This window comes from Notechis scutatus, chromosome 1 (genome assembly GCF_049901735.1).
Source record: "Notechis scutatus isolate UNSWTSFEM ecotype Mainland chromosome 1, rNotScu1.2, whole genome shotgun sequence".
NCBI classification, from domain to species: domain Eukaryota; kingdom Metazoa; phylum Chordata; class Lepidosauria; order Squamata; family Elapidae; genus Notechis; species Notechis scutatus.
The window spans coordinates 265,810,431-265,830,288 of NC_142009.1; the positions used below are offsets into that span (position 1 = coordinate 265,810,431).

General features: G+C 37.8%; 1 protein-coding gene and 1 pseudogene across 4 annotated transcripts in view; both read left to right on the forward strand.

Annotated features, from left to right (window-relative positions):
- Positions 1-19,858, forward strand: part of EXT2 (exostosin glycosyltransferase 2) — a 69,399-nt gene that overhangs the window by 32,817 nt on the left and 16,724 nt on the right. For all 4 annotated transcript variants that reach the window (XM_087951267.1, XM_087951268.1, XM_026664664.2 and 1 more), the window contains one exon: positions 12,999-13,130. In XM_087951267.1, coding sequence (XP_087807393.1) covers positions 12,999-13,130 — 132 coding nt within the window. The remainder of the gene's footprint in view (positions 1-12,998; positions 13,131-19,858) is intronic.
- LOC148133359 (uncharacterized) lies at positions 2,569-7,356 on the forward strand (annotated as a pseudogene).

Consider the following 19,858-nt stretch of genomic DNA (forward strand, 5'->3'; position numbering starts at 1 on the left):
GGTGGTTTGCTTGCAGACGTTTCATTACCTGACTAGGTAACATCTGATGTTGTTACCTAGTCGGGTAATAAAACATCTGCCAGCAAACCACCAAGTTCAGGGAGCGCCAATGCCTCCTCATTGCAACCCTGAGCAACAGATATTCTCTTCTATTGGGACATTTAAAACGGAGGGTTTCAGCTGCAGATTCAGGAACTGCGCCGGGCTGAGGAGCGCCTTCAAAACTGAGCGCTGGGCGATGGCGCCCACGGCTGTCTCCGCGGCTCAGGACAAGTCCCTGCAGGACGGCTGAGAAGCCCCGCCTCTCGGCCCTGCCTTCCTCAGCCCCATCCCTCAGGTGTCTCCCTCCCTCCCTCAGCCTCATCCCTCAGGTGTCTGCCTTGTTCCTCTCTCAGTCGCTCTCTCGCTCCTCCACCAGCCCAGGAAGAAACTGCTTCAAAGAAGCCGGCAGGGTGGCTTTTCCTGTCGGCGCAGATCTTCTGAAGCGCCCGTTCACCCCCACCCCGCCACCCATGGTTCAATCCAGTGCTCCGTTCTGCCTGCCTGCCTTCGTTTCTGGTGGTTTCGGAGCAGCTTCGGCTGAGTAAAAGAGGCAATAGTTATTATTCTCAGCCGAAGCTGCTCCAAACAAACGAAGGCAGGCAGGCAGGCAGAACGGAGCACTGGATTGAACCTGGATTGATTGGCAGCGGGGTGGGGGTGAACGGGCGCTCGTGGGAGCTGCGCCGACAGGAAAAGCCACCCTGCCGGCTTCTTTGAAGCAGTTTCTTCCTGGGCTGGTGGAGGAGCGAGAGAGCGACTGAGAGAGGAACGAGGCGGGAGGAAACCAAGCCACTGAGCCAGAGAGTAGGACAGGCTTTGGTTGCTTCCTCCCTCCCCTTCTTTCATTTGTGTCCTTGATCCCTGATCCCAGCAGCATTCACCGAAGGCGAAGAAAGCCGCCATTTTTATTTTATTTTTATTTTCTTTGCGGCCCGGTGCAAAGTGATCCACGGACTGGGACCGGTCCGCGGCCCGGTGGTTGGGGACCCCTGCCGTAGCTCACATAAGCTTGTGCTTTTTAATAAAATTGTTTAGGCGGAAAAGGTACTACCAGATCCTGATTTGCCATCAGAGACTAACATGGCTTTTGCCCACAATGTGAAGAACTGTTTTGATAGCATTCCATGCCATTTAATAACGTTTATTTGATATTTTTTGGGGGGGGGCTTGGGTTCATTTTTGAATAGTAGCAGTTGAATCTTATTTTCTGGTAGCCATCTTATCATATTACCGTGCAATGAGCAAAACAAGCGCTGGGCTTTAATGGGCAAACAATTTCATCTTCCCCCTTCTCCATCTTTGCTGATATTATTATTGTTGTCAATGCCACTCTCATTTTAATACCAAAAAGGAGAATGAAGTTAGTGCTTTTCTAGCTTTTTCATTCAGAAAAAAAAACAACTGGACAAAAAAGGAGAATTTTTACTTTTCCAAATGCTTCAACTCTGACCTCCAAGTGGGCTTCAATCTCCAGGTCAAGTCAGACATTTGCTGGAGTACATAATATATGTATTTGTTTTAATGCCACATTAACAGCATGAGTGACTGGTTTCTGTGACCCTTCCCCCTTTTAATTTAATGTGCTGCTTTTGGCTCTTCTTTAAAGAGGACTCTGTGGAGTAATTTTGGCTCTTATCAGTTTGCTGACAGCTATATAATCTATTACTGGCTCCAGGCAATATGCGCAGGCATGAGAAATCTCTTGTTTTTAACTCAAGGGGAAAAAATGTACTAGGTAGATTGTGAGCAAATCAGACTGAAGTCTGAAAGGAAAACTGTCTAATGTGGCTGCATACCAGCCTTTTCTTTATCCTGTATGTAATAACAGGATTTACCTCAAACTACAATGTAATTGATCCATGATTCTAAAAATATGGTTGAAAAAAATCATTATGAGCAAATTCTAGGTCCATAAATGGTTTTTAATTACTATATTTGACTTTTAACAATCCATCTTTTTTCCTGAGAAAAACCTGTTTCTCTCTGGGGAATTCTTATTACACTGAAAAGCACTTTTATCCATCTGCCATTTGTAATATTTTAGTTTGTGTGACTTGAACATCTAATCTCACAATCCTTTCTAGGCTGCCTTTCTAGAATCCTTTCTTCATTAATGTCAGGGCTTGACTTTTTTTTTTTCCAGATTATCAAATATATGAAGCAGAAGCCATTTCCCCCATTCTAAAAGATCTTTGAATCAGGCAGCAAGAAGGAGGATATTAGAAGATAGTTCTGATAGCTGCCTACTTACTAGGAAAATTAAGTAGAATTGTAGAATCTTAGACATTCATTTGGATGCCTTTTTAAAAGATCTATTTGTCTTCTAGAAAGGAGATAGAGCATTCTGCTTTGTCTTGTTTAGGTCACATCGGCAATTCTTTGTTCAATTCTGATATCAAGCTATTACATGGACAAGGATAAGATAAGTGGTTAAAGATAAGCTCCACAGGGCTCTCTCTCTCTCTCTCTCTGCTCCTTTTTAACATCTGCATGAAACCGCTGGATGAGATCATCCATCACCACAGGATGAGGTATCAGCAGTATGTTGATGATATCCAGTTACATAACTCCATCGTGGGTAAAGTGAGTGATGCTGTTTCATGGTGCCTGGAGGCTGTGCACTGGATGGGGAACAACAGATATCAGCTGACCCCAGGTCAGCTGAAGTGGGTCGGCCCCCCTGTATCCAGGAGTTTTATCATCTTTGGTCTTGGATGGGGTGGGCCTTGCGTGGGGATCCATGCAGCCAGCCATGGGGCTGGTCGGTGCCCTGAGAACCCTCCCTTTGCCTTTTTAATTATTTTTAATAGGGTTTAATCATCCTTGCCACCTTCTAAATTTTAAATTTTTAACATTTATATGATGTTTTTATATTTTAATATTTCATTGTATCAAAGTCCCTTTCTGAAGGAGCTGGGTGGTTCAGAAATGGTGAAAAACAAGTAAGTAAATAGATAAATAAATAAATCTATAGAAAAGAGTAGTGCAGATAATAATGAACGATTAAAAACAATTATGGGAAGTGTTGAAAGTGCTGGATAGGTTTAGTATGAAGGAGAGAAAATTAAGTATTAATCTTCCTGTGGTTTCTGTGAACCAAATCAACATGGTTTCCCTTTGAGATAGATTTGGAGACCTTCAGATTTGAAATTTAGAATTAGCAGAAATTGGACCTAATCCTATTTCATGAAATATGCAAAAGCATTATTGAGGATGTGAAATGTTCCTGCACTACCATGATCAACACTCAGAATATGGGTTATAAATCAATTTTTAAAAATGATACATAAATAAATATAAATTTTATTCTTTTCTAAAAAAAACCAAACATCTAGTTTTAAAAATATAATTCTCATAAAGATGACAATAGATGATGGAACTGTTTTATAGGCCCTTGAAGCTAAGCAATTTGTAAAGTATAAATAGAGAATACTAGAATAGAGAACAGCTCAAACAATCACCAGCATAAGAGATTGTCAGAAGTAGGAAGGACACTGAGGTCTACATGTATTAGAGCCAGTGAATTTGCTTTGTCTCTTTCCCCATGGGAAATCTTCTATTTTGTTAGTTTAGTGATAAATCAATTTTGTGACAGTGGGTGCTTATTTATTTATTTTTGATGTTGGAAACTGATTAAAAGTTTCCAGCCACATTTAAACTGCCCATATCTAGAGTCAGGCAGCTTGTAACTAAGGTAGATGCTAGCTAGGGACATTGTACTAAATCACAGTGTGAAGCATCAGTATGCAGCTAAGAAAGCTGGGAAAGGTGTAAGCAGATCCTCAATTTATCTGCCAAGTAGGTTTTCTAAACACAGTTTTATTGGACAGTGGCTCCTGCTTTACTAACCTCTAACCTCTATGGTGCTTGGAGGTGCTACCCACTGACCAGTCTTGTCTTTGAACCTCCCTTGGTTCCTGCCACCTCAAAGCCTTGCTGCCGGATTCCTATATTTTTCTTGGGACTTCACCTCTCAGCAGGATGGCTACAGTAGAGAAAACTGATCCACCCTTAGAACATTGATATATTTGAAAGTGATACCCTCGAGACTAGAAACCTATTGCTTTCTATTTCAGGAGCTGTCCATCACCTGTCAAAAAATGAAACTGAACCCTTTTTACTTTTTTATTCAGTTGGCAAACATATTGTAATAGATAGACTGCGCAGTTGTGGGCAATACTGATTATTGCCTCCTCATCCATAATTATATTTGCAGTAATTTTGAGCAATGTGAATATACTATATGGCTTTGTGAGATAACTAATGTAATTTGTGGTTGGTAGAAATAAGTTCTAGAATTTGGAGGGGGATTGGATTATTTATTGGCTTCCTGATTTCTGAATGTTGTGGTCCATATTGTCCTGTTCAGTTGTCCTTGAACACTATTGTTCTCAGGTAAGTGCATGGAATTCCATGTCCCAAAGGTGCTTTTTTAAGAGGCAACTGGAACTTTTTTGTTTTTCTATGAAGATGTTTTGCTTCTCATCCAAGAAGCTTTTTCAGCTCTGACTGGATGGTGGGAATTTTGTTTGTAAGATCTTTCAGTCAGGGAATTTGTTTATTTAGTTCATTAGTTGGTTCTGAAGGCCTGAAAAATACTTGATCCTTGTTTTATGACAATGGGTTGTTGAAATGACTGAGGACAGGTTATAAGTTTCTATTTTCCATGTCATTGGAAGTTTTAATGGCCATCAAACAAGATGTCAGTAAGTGAGGATTGATTACCTGTAGTTCCAGTATAAATAATCTGAATAAGGTTTGTCTATGTGGCTACTAAACAAGAATCAAGGCTGATTTATTTCTTTATTTCAATGATTCATAAAGGCCACCCATCATGACAATGAGTCATGATGCCACAATGATGCCACAACCTGGGTGGCATGCAAGGATTAAAACCACAGCTACAACCAAAAACTCACAGTGCCCAAGGTAAATCAGTACATTTCAATGATAACAAGCCATATCAGCAAAAGAGCTTATTTAACCTCCTGGCCCTGTATTTTATACCTTGGTTAAGAATGAGAAAAATGAAAATGCAGCAATTATTTTGGAGTCCATCAACTTTTTTTGCCTTGGTGTTTGAGCCAAAGGGCATTAAGTAATTAAACAAATGAGATTAATTTCTAACAAACGCTTCAATATTTCCTTTAATAAGTAACAATAGCAACAATAGCAATAATAATAATAGCAATAATAATAATAGCAATAGCAATAGCAATAATAATAATAATAATAATAATAATAATAATAATAATAATAATAATAATAATAATAATAGTAGTAGTAGTAATAGAAACACCTGAAAATGATGAATGGCTAACAACTGGAAAAACTTTTTTAATTCAGAAAGAGAAAGACAAAGGAAATGATCCAGGAAATTACCAACCAATTACCTGCTTGCCAACAAGCTATAAGCTTCTTACTGGCATAATTGCAAATCAAATTTATGGTTAATTGAAAAGGAAAGATCTGCTCCCAGTGGAACAGAAACGGTGTTGCAAAAACTCAAGAGGAACAAAAGACCAGCTGCTGATTGACAAGCTAATTCTGAAGAATTCAAAAAAAAAAAAGGCGAATCAACCTGTTCATAGCTTGGATAGACTACAAGAAAGTGTTTGATTCAGTCCCCCACAGCTGGCTTAAGCAATGCCTGGAAATCTTTGGTATCAGCAGCAACATTCGGAAATTCATGGAAATGAACCTCTGGAAAACAAAGCTTATGGCTAATGGAGAAGAATGGTGAAGTTGAAATTAAAGCACTTTCCAGGGCGACTCCCTTTCATCCCTACTATTTATTCTGTCAATGCTAGCACTGACAACCATTTTAAAGAAGGTGAACTGTGGATATGAACTTGCAAAGAAAGGATTGAAAATTTCGCATTTGTTGTACATGGATGATTTGAAGCTGTTTGGTAAAACAAAAAGTGAACTGAATTCACTAACTGAAAGCACGAAAGAATTTAACCAGGACATTGGCATGCACTTTGGAATTGACAAATGTGCAACAATGGCAATCAAAGCAGGCAAGGTCATAGAAGATGATGGAATAGAACTTGAAAATGAAGAAATGATAAAGGCAATGAAACCAGAAGAAGGCTACAAGTACTTAGGGATTTTTGAAGCCTCTGGTTTAATGCATAATAAAGTCAAGGAATCAACTTCAGCCAAGTACAATCAAAGAATTCACAAGATTTTAAAGTCCAAATTGAGTTGTGGAAACATCATAAAAGCAATAAATCCCTGGGCTATACCTGTGATTCGATACTCTGCAGGAATAATTGACTGGACCCAGATGGAGCTGGACGATTTGGACAGAAAAGCAAGGAAGCTTATGACTATGAATCATGCCTTGCACCCTAAAAGTGATGTTGATCAATTATATTTACCAAGAGCAGAGGGTGGTCGAGGTCTCCTACAAGTAAAGCAGACTGTAGAAGAAGAAAGACACAGCTTGAATGACTACATCCAGAAAAGTGAAGAGCCAATGATTAAGGAAGTACATAAAGGAGGCCTTTTGAAGACAACCAAGTCAAAAGCTGAATACAAAAAAGAAGTAATTGAGAAGCAAACTGAAAATTGGAAAAGCAAAGCTATGCATGGCCAATACCTGAAAAGTATTGAAGGCAAAGCTGACCAAAAGCTTACTTGGAACTGGCTAAAATCAGGAATACTGAAAAAAGAATCTAAACGCTTTATTTTGGCTGCTCAGGAAACAAGGCTTAGCCACAAGTTGCATGAAGGCAAAGATTCAGCATGTCACCACCAACAGCAAATGCCACCTCTGTAATGAGAATGATGAAACAGTTGAGCATTTAATCAGTGGGTGCAGCAAAAATTCACAAACTGACTATCTAGAATGCCATTACCGAGTTGCTAAAATCATTCACCGGAAACTGTGCCAAAAGTTTGGATCTGAGTATAGTAGCAACTACTGGGAACATCAGGTTGAGAAGGCTCTGGAGAATGAAAAAATCAAGATCTTGTGGGACTTCAGAATTCAGACTGACAGGCACTTGGCCCACAACACACCTGACATAACAATAGTTGAAAAGAAAAAGGGTTGGTTCATTGACATTGCAATACCTGGTGATGCACGAATTGAAGACAAGCAGCAAGAAAAAAATCACACAGTACCAGGACTTACAAATTGAAGTTGAGAGACTTTGGAAAAAGAAATTTTGTGTTATCCTAATTGTAATTGGAGCCCTTGGAGCAATACCTACCTCACTATTTGGAAATTCTGAATTTATCAAAATTGAATACTGTGATTCTGTAAAAAACCCCACCCTACTTGGAACAGCTTATAACCTCTGATGCTACCTTAACAGCTCCTAGGTCCTTGGTTAGGACTCGAGCTGTTGAGCTACTAACCAGCCTCAAAGGCTGTGAATCTCACCAAAGATTAACAACAACAACAATAAACCACTGACCATCCAAACTGCAGACTTTGCAATGACAAAGTTGAAACTGTTTCACATTTAATACGTGAGTGCAGCAAAATCACGCAAACTGATTACAAAGCTAGACATGACCCAGTTGCTAAACTAATCCACTGGGCATTATGTAAAAAATATGGCTTACCTGTATCTGAAAAGTCATGGGAACATAAAGTGGAAAAAGTTGTTGAAAATGAAAAGTTCTTGTGGGACTTTTGAATACAGACAGATCGTCATTTAGAACACAACACGCCAGATATCACAGTTGTCAAAAACCGAAACGTACAATTTATTGATATCACTGTACGAGGAGACGCCAGAGTGGAAGAAAAAGAACTGGAAAAAAATCATGAAATATCTCGACCTGGCCATCGAAACTATGTAATTATGAATGAAACATGTAACAGTGATACCCATTGTCATCGGGACATTTGGTACCATGTCCAAGAATTTTAGAAAATACACCAAGAAATTGCAGCTTCCTGCAATAACACCAGTGGAACTGTAAAAAACTGCGCTATTCGGAACATCATACATCTTAAGAATATACTTGGTTGATAACTAGAATGCTGGCAGCAACCTGTAGCAACCATTCATGCCAGTCAGTGATATTTGTGATACATTTTTAAATGTTCAGTTGACTTGAATTTCATGTTTAATGAATAAAAGAGATAATTGCACAGTTAGCCAGATGTACAGACTGGGTTTGGCATCTCTGTCCACCTATCAAGTCCTTACCAAGGACCTAGCAAATCTGGATGTTGACAGTGTTTCAGATATCATCACAGTATGGACGCTGTTCCAAGTAAAGCCACCTTCTACAATTGAGTGATGGCAAATTTGTCAATGCCAATGGTGTTCAAGTGGTGCTCCAGTTGTTTTGGGATTGCACCCAAGGTGCCTATTACTATTGGTACTACTCTTGCTTGCCTTTGCCACAGTCATTCTATCATCATCATCATCAGTTGTTTTATACAGGATAAAATACAAAACAATAAAACAAACAAACGAAATGAAACAAAACAAAAGCATGCATTCAATACTCCCCAATATTTTCTACTTCTATAATATGTAGAGTTTATATGAGTAGGAAAGCACAAGCATTAGGCAAGGAGAAGATTGACCCTTTATATTATCACCAGGAAATCCCTCAGAAGAAAGATGATATATCCAGAAGAACTTTTATTTTTCAGGTGTACATGCTTGGGGTTTGTTTGTTTTTCATTTTAAATTTGCAAATGACTGTATGTACTTACATAAATATATGGATCAGTATTTACTGTATGCAAAACAAATACAAGTGGTTGATATATAAAGCCTACTTAATGTTTTATTCCATTTGAATAAAAATGCAAAAAGGAGAAAACAGTTGATTTTTAGTGAAATTAATGTAATAAAGCATTTTATTTTTCCTTCTTAATGTCACCACTGGGAGTCATATTTCAGCAATCCATGGAAAAGCCATAGAAAGTGGTCCCGGATGACAAATATTAGAAAGGTCATGCAATTATTTTGAACTAAGAACTTTGTGATCTTTGTAAATTTGAAACTGAAAAAGAAATGAAAATAATAGATTTTGTTTTCTACATCCAATTAATTTTAAGATCAGATGATCTAGATTAAATACATTGCAATAATGAATTCTTAGAGGACGTTTGGTATGTAAAGTTGCCAAATATTGGCAACAGTACTATTTAATATACTTAAAATGGAAAGGCCTTAAGAATAGGAATCTTATCTTAAAGAATAGAAATCTTTTCTTTTCCATTAGAATCATGTAAAAAAAAAAAAAGACTGGTAAAAGTTTTTAAAAATAATTTATTTAGGGGGCTGCCATTTTGGTTTTTTAAAATAAAAATATTTAAATAAAAAGACTTGGAACCTGTCATGCCCTTGTTGGAGTCTGATTCTGAGGGGGAGATTGAGCAGCTGACAGGGAGTGGGAGTGTGGCTCCAGTGGCTGTGGAAGAAACAGGGGAAGGGCACAATCCAGCTGGGCATTCAGAGGAAGACCCAGGGCCATCCCCTCTTCATCCTAAGGCACGCAGGGAGGAACGGAGAAGGGAGCAACGTGGCTTACGAGAGAGAAGGCCGTGATCCCTTTCATTACTTGCAGCTGGGAGAACAGGATATAAGTGGGGCATTTGCACACAGCTCCTTGCTGGAAGCAAAGCGTGCATCATCTTGGTCGAGGCTTATCTGAGTTTTGGCCTACATTATCCTTTGAAAGTCTGCAATTTATCATCCTGGCCTGCTGTGTTAATTACTTCAGTGTGGTTTGTGTTGGTTTTTTTTATTTCTAACTATCTTTACTTCGGGTTCTGATTTCATTTCTGCCCTTGTAGACTGTGTTTTGAAGAGTTTGTTATTCAGCCGAAGATAATTGGACAAGTTGGAGGCATTAAAGGGAATTTATTCTACTTTTGTGACTTTGTTATTTTTGTGTCACGCCCCAGGTCATCACAGGAACTGAGCCCAATATATACAATGTATATTTTCTGTTAATCTAGCTCAGTATTAAATTTTAAAAGCAAAGGGTCAAACAACAGTGGTTTGAGTAAAAGTGTGTTGAGAAGTATAGTTGTGTTAAATTCTTTACAGAAGTAGTATATTTGGTTGGTTTCTAAGCTGAGAATTATTTTTTTTCTTTTTGATATATCTTTGTCGTGTTGGGCTCTTCTTTGTATTTATATTTACAGACAATAAAAGAGAGCTTTATCTTTCATAATGTATCTGATGTAATGACTTCAAAGTAGTCAATTTAAATATTTAATTGATTCCTATAACCTGCATAGACAAACTAAAAAGCCATCCAAAAATATTAATCTAGAAGACTTATAGCGCACTTAATTCAAGTTTGAGAATGTATTTTATAATGTTTAGATTGTTTAAAAATCAGGTACTAGAGTGCTGTTAATGGCAGAAGGAAAGTAGATAATTTCATGGCTAGAAAAATATGAAGCAATGTTCTTTGCAAGACCTGAAACTTAAATTAAAAGCAAAACAAACAAACAAAAAAAAATTGGATGAAGTGTAATTCTGCTAGAACTAACTGAGCTAAAGGTCATAAAATATATATGAGTACTCTGTAACTTATTTTCAAAAGCAAAGCTTTCAAAATAATGTCTGTCAACATGAAAATAGCAATACTTCAAGGCCTCATAAACTGTGTGAAGTGTGTCACTCTGGGAACACTTGACTGTTGCAATGGGGCAAAATGTTACAACACTGTGGCGCCTGACATTTAGCTTAGACAGTTAACTTTTACTGCCCAAGGCCATCGTCTTCTTTTCTCTTAACATTTTATTTTTTTCCCAGTTAGAAGTTGTAAGTGATTAAATGAAAATCAAAGATGTTTCCAGACTAAACATAGCTTCTATGTATTTAATATGTTTCTATTAATCTTGCTAGTTTTTGCAACTTTAATATTTGTTGATTTTTGCATGCTAACTTGAACATCTGTCATTGGTGCAATATGGAGTCTTCGCGTATTTTGGAGATATACTGTGGTATAACCTGATGCTCTTTATTCTGAAATGCAATTCTTGTAATAGAGTTTGCATATAGTTAAAGAATGTAATAATTTGCCTCAATAAATGTCACATTAAGTAGAAAGGTTTCTGCTGATGCTTCTTTCAGTAAGAAGCTTTTTGCTCTGACAGCCTACAGGTTTGTATAGCCTCTTAGAATACTTGATCAGTGTCTAATATTTACATACAGTTTATTGTTTATGTCACTATAGTATGAAAAAGCAAACTTCATCAATAAAGGAAAATATTTGTAGCTCAGGGTTGAAATGTTACCTAGTTAGGGTAATGAAACGTCTGCAAAAAAACAAGCAAGCTCAAAGAACACCAAGGACACCTCATATCAAACTTCAGTGGGCCGAATATTCATTAACAGCTCCTGCTTTATTAGAATCTGAAAGCAGTGGCTGACATCTAATATTTAGGCTGCCATCCTGTTTCCAGAACTGTTTAACATCTCCACAAAAGTACCTGGGAAACTATTTGGCGCTTAAGAAATGATTCCATTAATATCAGCCAAGCTAAATATGCTGTGCCTCTTGCTTTAATTTGGAAAACACGAAGAGATTCGAGTTCAGAAGCAGTCCGGAACTGTTTGTCTGCTTTTCCTAGGAGAGGGTGAACTTATACAAAACAGACTAATTTGTCATTTGTGGCAAATTGTCATTAGTATACAAATAGCATCCGGCTTTTAAGTAACTATGGAAAAACTTTAGGATTAAATAGAGTCTCAAGAGATACCATAATATAATTTCACTATTTTTAGAATCACTTCTTTAAACAAGGAAGTTTCTGGTTTTATATAAAGCATGACTTATAAGTTATAAGTCAGATTGTGACAGTTCCAGAAGACAGTTGACCATTCCATGCAGTTTGTCCATATCCATGGATATCTTAAACTAATATTGATCTCAGCTATGTAAGAAAAAGTTTAGATACCCCGAGATACTCTCATAGTTGAATTAAAGATGGCATCCAGAGGTTTTACCCTCCCCTTGTAATTTGTAAGCATTATAACATGCTTCTGAGAGTTTTGTAATAAAACCACTTGTTGTATCAATCACTTTTTCAGTGACCATTCAAAGTTGCAGCAGTGCTGAAAAGGAGGCATATAACCATCCCTCAAAGTTGGCGAGTAATCACAATGTCCCCACAGTCATGCGGTCAGAATTCTTGCGCTTGGTAACTGGCATGCCTTTATGATATTTGCAGTGTCCAATAGTTATGTGATTGCCATTTCTGACCTGCATAGATGGCTTCCAGAAGCAAAGCCAGTTACAAGTGGACATATGACATCATGCTTAATCACCATGAGAGATTTGCTTAATGACCCCCAACTGAAACTGACATGGTGGTGTAAGTTGGACACATGTTAAGACCATGTCAATTAGCAGTGGTGTTGCCAGTCTCAATTTCAGACAGTAAATGAGGACTACCTGTATATATAAGAGACGAAGAATAAACCAATCCCCTTATAATATAAGACAAGATGGAAGAGATTAATCCAAAAGAATCTTGACAATGGTGTTTCTCAAACCTTAGCAATAAGGATCAATAAATAATCTGCTTATGGTGCTTCATACCTTACATCTAAAATAAAAATATGTTATACCTACAATTTACGTTTCTGAACTTATTCTGATGCATTTTTGAAACGGACATGGTATATGGTTGCCTTTATAATGTGTTAATATGTTGATTATAAGTTGTTATTGCATCTTGAATTATGAATTAGGCAGTATAGACATGTAAAAATTAATTAATTGAATGATAATCCAGATTTTAGATTGTTTACCTTTTTATCTTTAATACAGCAGAACTATTGTGACCAAATCTAGTTTGATTTCAAACAAATTCAGCTTCTTAATAACAGTAGTTTAGGATAAAACATGGAAATATTAATAAGGTATATGCATGGCAGCCATATACAGATGATTAAAATTTGCTGTCTGGGAAACAACCAGTGTGAAATAATATTAATTATTCTTTGCAGGCAAGGTGGTTCTGGGAAGCTTACTTTCAATCAATGAAAGCTATTGCTATGGCAACTCTTAAGATTATCAATGACCGGATCTATCCATATGCTGCCACATCATATGAAGAATGGAATGATCCTCCAGAAATTGTAAGTGAGATTATTTATTTACTAAATTTAATATGCTGAACCTCTCTATAACAAAAGCTTCTAGAATAAGTATTTTGTTTTTTATATTATGACTTTCAGCATTAAAACTGTGTATTAATCTTGAATTGAGCTTTAATTTCCTAAAGGTTAGTGTATTATCTTGCTCCCCTTTTCTCTGATTTAAAATTTTAATTCTGTTTTTGTTGTTGTAGTTGTTATTGTATAGAGGCATGACAGAAGATTAGATTCCTGAAAGTTAATTTGGTTTGTCTAGAAATACATGCCTACTGTACAGTATGTATTGTCATCAGTAGGAAATCAACTTTCTTTTTTTTTTACAAATTTTTCAAACAAGCAAACTATAGTACTCTAAAAAAAAATCTGAACAGTATATTTGGAGATGGGCTTCTAAAACGGAGGTCAGGAAATCTTTTTGAGTTCAAGCATTTTAAATAAGTAATATTGAAAATGGGATGGCAAAGCTATATTTATATAATCTGCTTTTATAGTCTGTTGATCTACAATTCAAATCCATTGTCATTTCTCAACCATTGATAATTCTACTGCTATTCCATAGTTGGTCTGCAAAATACAATGTCTCATTTTCAATATGAAGTTAGAACCAGCTAACTTAACAGATATTATCTAGCTTCTAGGTACCTTTTTTCCCTTCAAAAATTGCTCTTCCAAGCCTTCATCTGAAAAATCTTTTCATATACCAAGCAGTTAAGGTAGAACGAGAAAGAATTACAGTGAGGTAATGAGACCATGAAACACAGAATATATTTTAAATAAAAATGTTGCATCCCATTGTTCCTTTGCAAGAGATAGTTAGGGTTTTCACCAGTATTAAAATGGTAGGATTAATGTTAGTGTATTTTTATTCTCTGTCTCTTTCTCTCTCTCTGTCTCTCTCTCTCTTTCTCTAAGTGTGTATAAATCTATATATGTTTTCGTAGATTTTCACGGGTACAGGTATGTAGGTCTAGGTGTGTTCGGGTCTTTTCCCGTGTAAGATTAAGAGTATCTTGGCGACGTTTCGGCGAGGTCCCACTCGCCATCCTCAGGCTGGTGCTTTCGACTTCGTGCCAGTGCAAGCAGTGTGTGATCGGAGCTGCCGTCTCTCTATAAATACTGGTGGTGGGGGCTGGTGTGCTAGGCTGGTTGGCTGTGCTGCTGCCTCTTGATTGGTTGATGGAGTTGATGTTGGTATAATGGGCTGTCTGATGGCCTTGTGAGTTTTGTTGTGGAGATATCCTGGATCTTGTGCTGTAATCTCCTGGGTCGTTTGTTTTGTAGTGATCTTTTTTCCATTAGCCTCTCGTGTTTTAACGGCTTGGGTAATGGGTTGTGTGATGGGCTTGCGAGTTCTTTTGTTGTGGTATCCTGGATCCTGCGTTGTAAGATTACAATGCAACCAACTAACAAACATATGCAGGAAACACACAACAATAGTAATGGGGGACTTCAATTATCCTGATATCAACTGGAAAACTTATTCTGTACTAAGTGAGAAACCAAATAAGTTCCTAACCAACCTAGCTGACAACTTTGTTGTCCAAAAAGTAGAGGATGGAACTAGAGGGACAGCCATACTGGACTTAATTCTTACAAACAGAGAAGAAGTGATAGAGGGAGTTGAAACTGCAGGAACCTTGGGTGAGAGTGACCACATCATACTAGAATTCAACATAACACAAAAACAAGTAATAGAACATAATGACACCAGAGTTTTGGATTTTAAAAGAGCTGATTTTAATAAACTCAGAGACAACTTGGGAAAGATTCCATGGATGAAAATCCTAAAGGGAAAAACAACTCAAGAATCTTGGGAAACTCTAAAAAGTACGATCATAGAAGCCCAGACCAGCACAATACCACTGAGAAAGAAAAACAAGAAATCCAAGAAGAAACCAGCATGGCAAATTGAAAGAAAAAAGGACAAGTACAAAAAATGGAAAGAAGAACATACAACTAAGGAAGAATATCAGCAGATAGCCAGAATCTGCAAAGACGAAGTCAGGAAAGCACTACTACTTCTTAGTAAGCTAGAAAAAAAATGGAATATATAGCACCACCTCTAGATGGATTCGCAACTGGCTGACAAACCATACTCAACGAGTAGTCCTTAATGGATCTAAGTCTACATGGAGGGAAGTAAGCAGTGGGATGCCATAAGGTTCTGTCTTAGGCCCAGTACTCTTCAATATCTTCATTAATGACTTAGATGAGGGAATAGAAGGGGAACTTACCAAATTTGGAGATGATACTAAGCTGGTAGGAATAGTTAACACCCAAGAAGATAGGCTCAAGATCCAGATGGATCTTGACAGACTAGAACACTGGGCCATCTAACAAAATGAAATTCAGTGTAGAAAAAAGTAAAGTCCTACACTTAGGCAAGAAAAACCAAAAGTACACATATAGTCTGGGTGAAACCAGGCTCAATAGCAGTAACTGTGAGAGGGATCTTGGAGTCTTAGTGGACAACCAGCTAAATATGAGCTCGCAGTGTGTAGCAGCAGCCAAAAAAGCTAATGCAGTCCTAAATTGCATTAACAGAGGGATACAATCAAGATCAAGTGAGGTACTAATACCATTCTATTAAACCTTAGTAAGACCACGCCTAGAGTACTGCATCCAGTTTTGTTCACCATATTATAAAAAAGATGTTAAGACTCTAGAAAAAGTACAGAGAAGAGCAACCTGGATGATTAGGGGACTGGAGACTAAAATATATTAAGAACGGTTACAGGAACTGGGCTTGGCTAGTCTAGTAAAGAGAAGGACCAGGGGAGACATGATAGCAGTCTTCCAATATTTGAGGGGCTGCCACAGAGAGGAAGGGGCCAAGCTATTTTCTAAAGCGCCTGTAGGCCAAACAAGGAATAATGGATGGAAACTGAACAAGGAGAGATTTAACCTGGAAATAAGGAGAAACTTTCTGACAGTGAATCAACCAATGGAACAGCTTGCCAGAAGTTGTGGGAGTGCTATCACTTGAGACTTTCAAGAAGAGATTGGACTGCCATTTGTCAGAAATGGTGTAGGGTCTCCCACTTGGGTGGGGGGTTGGACTAGATGACCTACAAGGTCCCTTCCAACTCTGATTATCTGTTATCTGTTAGGACACTAGCCAGATAGATACTGATGGTTGCTGGTAGGCAGAGGCACAATTCCCCCCCCCCTTCATTTTCCTCCCCCCAAACTAAGCCTGATCACATAGTTTCGTAGCAAAGCATGGGTATAGAGCTAGTATAGAAAAAAAATTAAGAGGGCTGTACTTATGTTACTTGAGAACTAGTATAGTGGTTAAGGCATCTATAAGGTTAAGGCAACTATAAATAAGGAGACTACGAGTTCTAATCTTCCCTTGGGCACAAGGCCAGCTGCCTGATCCTGCGCCAGTCATTTTCTCTCAGCCCTAGGAAGGTGGCAATGGCAAATCACTTTTGAAAAAACTTGCAAGAAAGCTTCAGAAACTTATCCTGGCACTCTCTGAGAACCGGGCATGATTAAATGAAAAATAATAAAAATACCCACCATTCATTCGGTGGCATTGTAATTTGCCAATATGTGTTGAAAGTGAAAGTGAAAGGTGACTTTTGTGCAGTTTGGATGCAGTTACATTATTTTTTCAGAAGTTTTTTAGATCTTTTAAAATTTATGTATCAGTGTATAATACTTGCTAAACTCAAATTATGTTTTAGTGATAGGTTATGCTTTAGAGCTTATTAGAATATGTGACAATTGGATCAATTGTTTTCTAAAATCGTAAACTTTAGATATTAGCAAACAGAAGAATTGAAGTCAATTAATCTTGCCGATCAGTTGTAGATAAGAACCATGATAAATGTTTACTTGAAGCATCCAGTGAAAGAAAAACATTTGTAATCATCATGTACAAATTAAAATTTTATTATTGGTCACTTAACTCTAGCATACGATTTTTGTCTTTTTTTCCCCTTAAAATTCTAATCACGTGTAGACTCTGTAGATTGCTAGTGAAATGTCTACTGGATTGTAGGAAACTATTTTGCAATATATAGCATAAAAATTGGCTGTAACTGCATGGGCAAATCTAACTAAGACTCCTGACTTTGTTCCACTGTTCCTATTTTTAACCTTTTTAAAATGTGTACTGAATGTTCCTTGAAGTCAGTGTTGACTCCTGGCAACCGCCTGGACTAATCCCTGCAATTTTCTTGACAGGATTTTTGGAAGGAGTTTGCCATTATCTTCTTCCTAGGATGACAGAGTGACTTACCCAATATCAGCCAGATGGCTTGATGCCTAATGTGGGACTAGAACTCACAGTCATGCAGTTTCTATTCTGGTGCCTTAAACACTACAACAAACTGGCTGTCTTTTAACCTTTCGTTTCTTTTAATTTTTTCCTGTGCCTCTTATTTCTCTTCATATACCTCTCTTGTCTTTTCTTCATTTTCTGGTACATTCATCCCCCCACCCCGCTTCATCTCTGCTAGCTGGTCCAGATTTTACATTCCTTTGACACCAACCTCCCCTAACTCAATGATCTTCAGATGTGATAGGATTGCAACTTCAAGAATTCCCATCTTTCAAGAATTCTGGTTCAGAATTTGGGACTTGCAGTGCTTTCACATCAGAGATGTGACTTTGATACATGAAATACATGCAGAAAGTTACAATGGTGCTGAATTAAGACCAGCTCTTCCAGCACTCTATGGTTATATGATTGTGACTCAGGCACTTGGCAACCAGCTCATACTTACATGATCACTATTGATGACCTTCCCTGCTGGCTTTCCACAAGCAAAATCAGTTCCCGCACTCCACAGTATGCACGCAACCGCATTCTGTAGCGCCTGCTGTGGTACCCCCTCAACCCCCTCTCCTTATCTGGAACTCCCACTTCTTCCCACCTAACAACCTGCAAGGTTCTGGGGTTACGATGGCAACTGGGTTTGCCAGGATTTGATATCATGCTTTACAATCACATCACTTAGTGATGCAGTGATCCAGTCCCAATTGCAATTGAAACCCAAGGACTTAAGCTGATAGTTAAAATGATGACTTTTAAGATGAAGATGGCCAGTAATAATCTCTTATGGGTCTTTTTCTTTTGTATAAGGGTCTATTTTACCTGTGATATTTCTCTTAGGTATCTGGCAATTTCCACATTAGTATCACTATTCATCATTGTGGTAAACTTAAATACTTCAACTATTATGGTTAAGCTGTTTATATCAGAAAGATTACATTGATATTTTCAGAAGAAATTAGCTTGTTATATGCCACATTATAGTCCTTACATGATTCTTGTTTTCTTTTTTCTTGTTGATATGCTTTTCTCTTTCCCTTGAATCAGCTCCAATGTTTTATTTTTAAGAAAGGAAATAGTACTAATTCCCTTACTGGTGTTTAAATAGATTCATTCTGCCTGCAGTTAAAAGATAAGCTGTCATCAGGTCTTAAACAAACTAAATTATTGGTAAATGGCAAATTTATGGAAATGTGACATAGGTTGTTTCTTGTGAAGCTGTACCTTTTTCTTTTAAACACCCCCACCCCCAATTCCCAGCCTCACATTCTGATTCTAGAGCTTTGGCTTCTTTTGCTGTTGGCAGAAAGGGGATATTATCAAACAGCCAGGAATGTGAGATCATTTTTGCAGAGTTGACACTTGCAACTTGTTATGCCTCATGCACAAAACTGATTCACAATAAGAGGTCTATCAGTCTTCAGTTACTGTGGCTCGTGTAATGAATATCAGCCAGCTGATGGTGGCAAAGGGGGAATGGGATAGGATTGCCACAGCCATAGCTGAATGTCAGCACTTTGTCAAAGAAAGTGATGGATGATTACATCATGAACACCATTTGCTTTAGTGGGAAAGTTAGATGAACATTCAATTGGATCACTTCAAGGAATGGATATCCTCGAAACAAATGGTAGCTGTCACATTTGCATTTCTGCAAAGGACTATCCTTATGTCACCATCAATTTCATGCCCTGTTTCTGTAATAGTGATTTAATTAGGCTTCTGTTGAGATAATCACCTGCATTGTTTGCCTTTCTTCAACAGAAGTTTAAAAGACCCAAGTAAATCATGGAAGTTTGAATTTGCTCAATTTCCTGCAGAAGGAGAGGTCAAGAGGTCCCAGACTGTAGACACACTTTTCAGGCAGGCAGCAGGGGGTTGGCTCTTAATGATGCTTCTGCCGTGCCTAAATGCTCTTTTGAAATGTTATTCTCAAATAAAAGAACTTGATTTTTGAGGAGTTCACTCTTGGGTGTCACAAAGTTGAACATATTCTTTAACACACACACACACACACACACACACACACCCCATTACTGTAGGGTTTTTACATTTTTTTATAACTAGATGATACCACAACCCATCAAGGGCTGTGCAAAATGTATTTTTCAGTGAGCATTCCTGCAAAAAAGTGCTGCTCTCTCTTCAAATAGTTAAAGCAGCTGTATCTTTTGCAAGGCTTGCAGAGTTGCCTTAAAAATTGGCTTCTGTTATTTCTTCGTGTTTCCTTATGAAAATGATCCAATTCAAGCAACTGTTAACTTGGGTGGGTCAGTGTATTTTGAGTTCATTCTGCTGCAGTGTATTTTGAGTTCATTCTGCTTCTTAAACAGTGGGTCTATTTAAGGAAGCTTTTGAGGTGATAGTATGGCTGCATTATTATTTTTATCAGTGTGAAGTACTAGATCAGAGTTCTATTATGTTG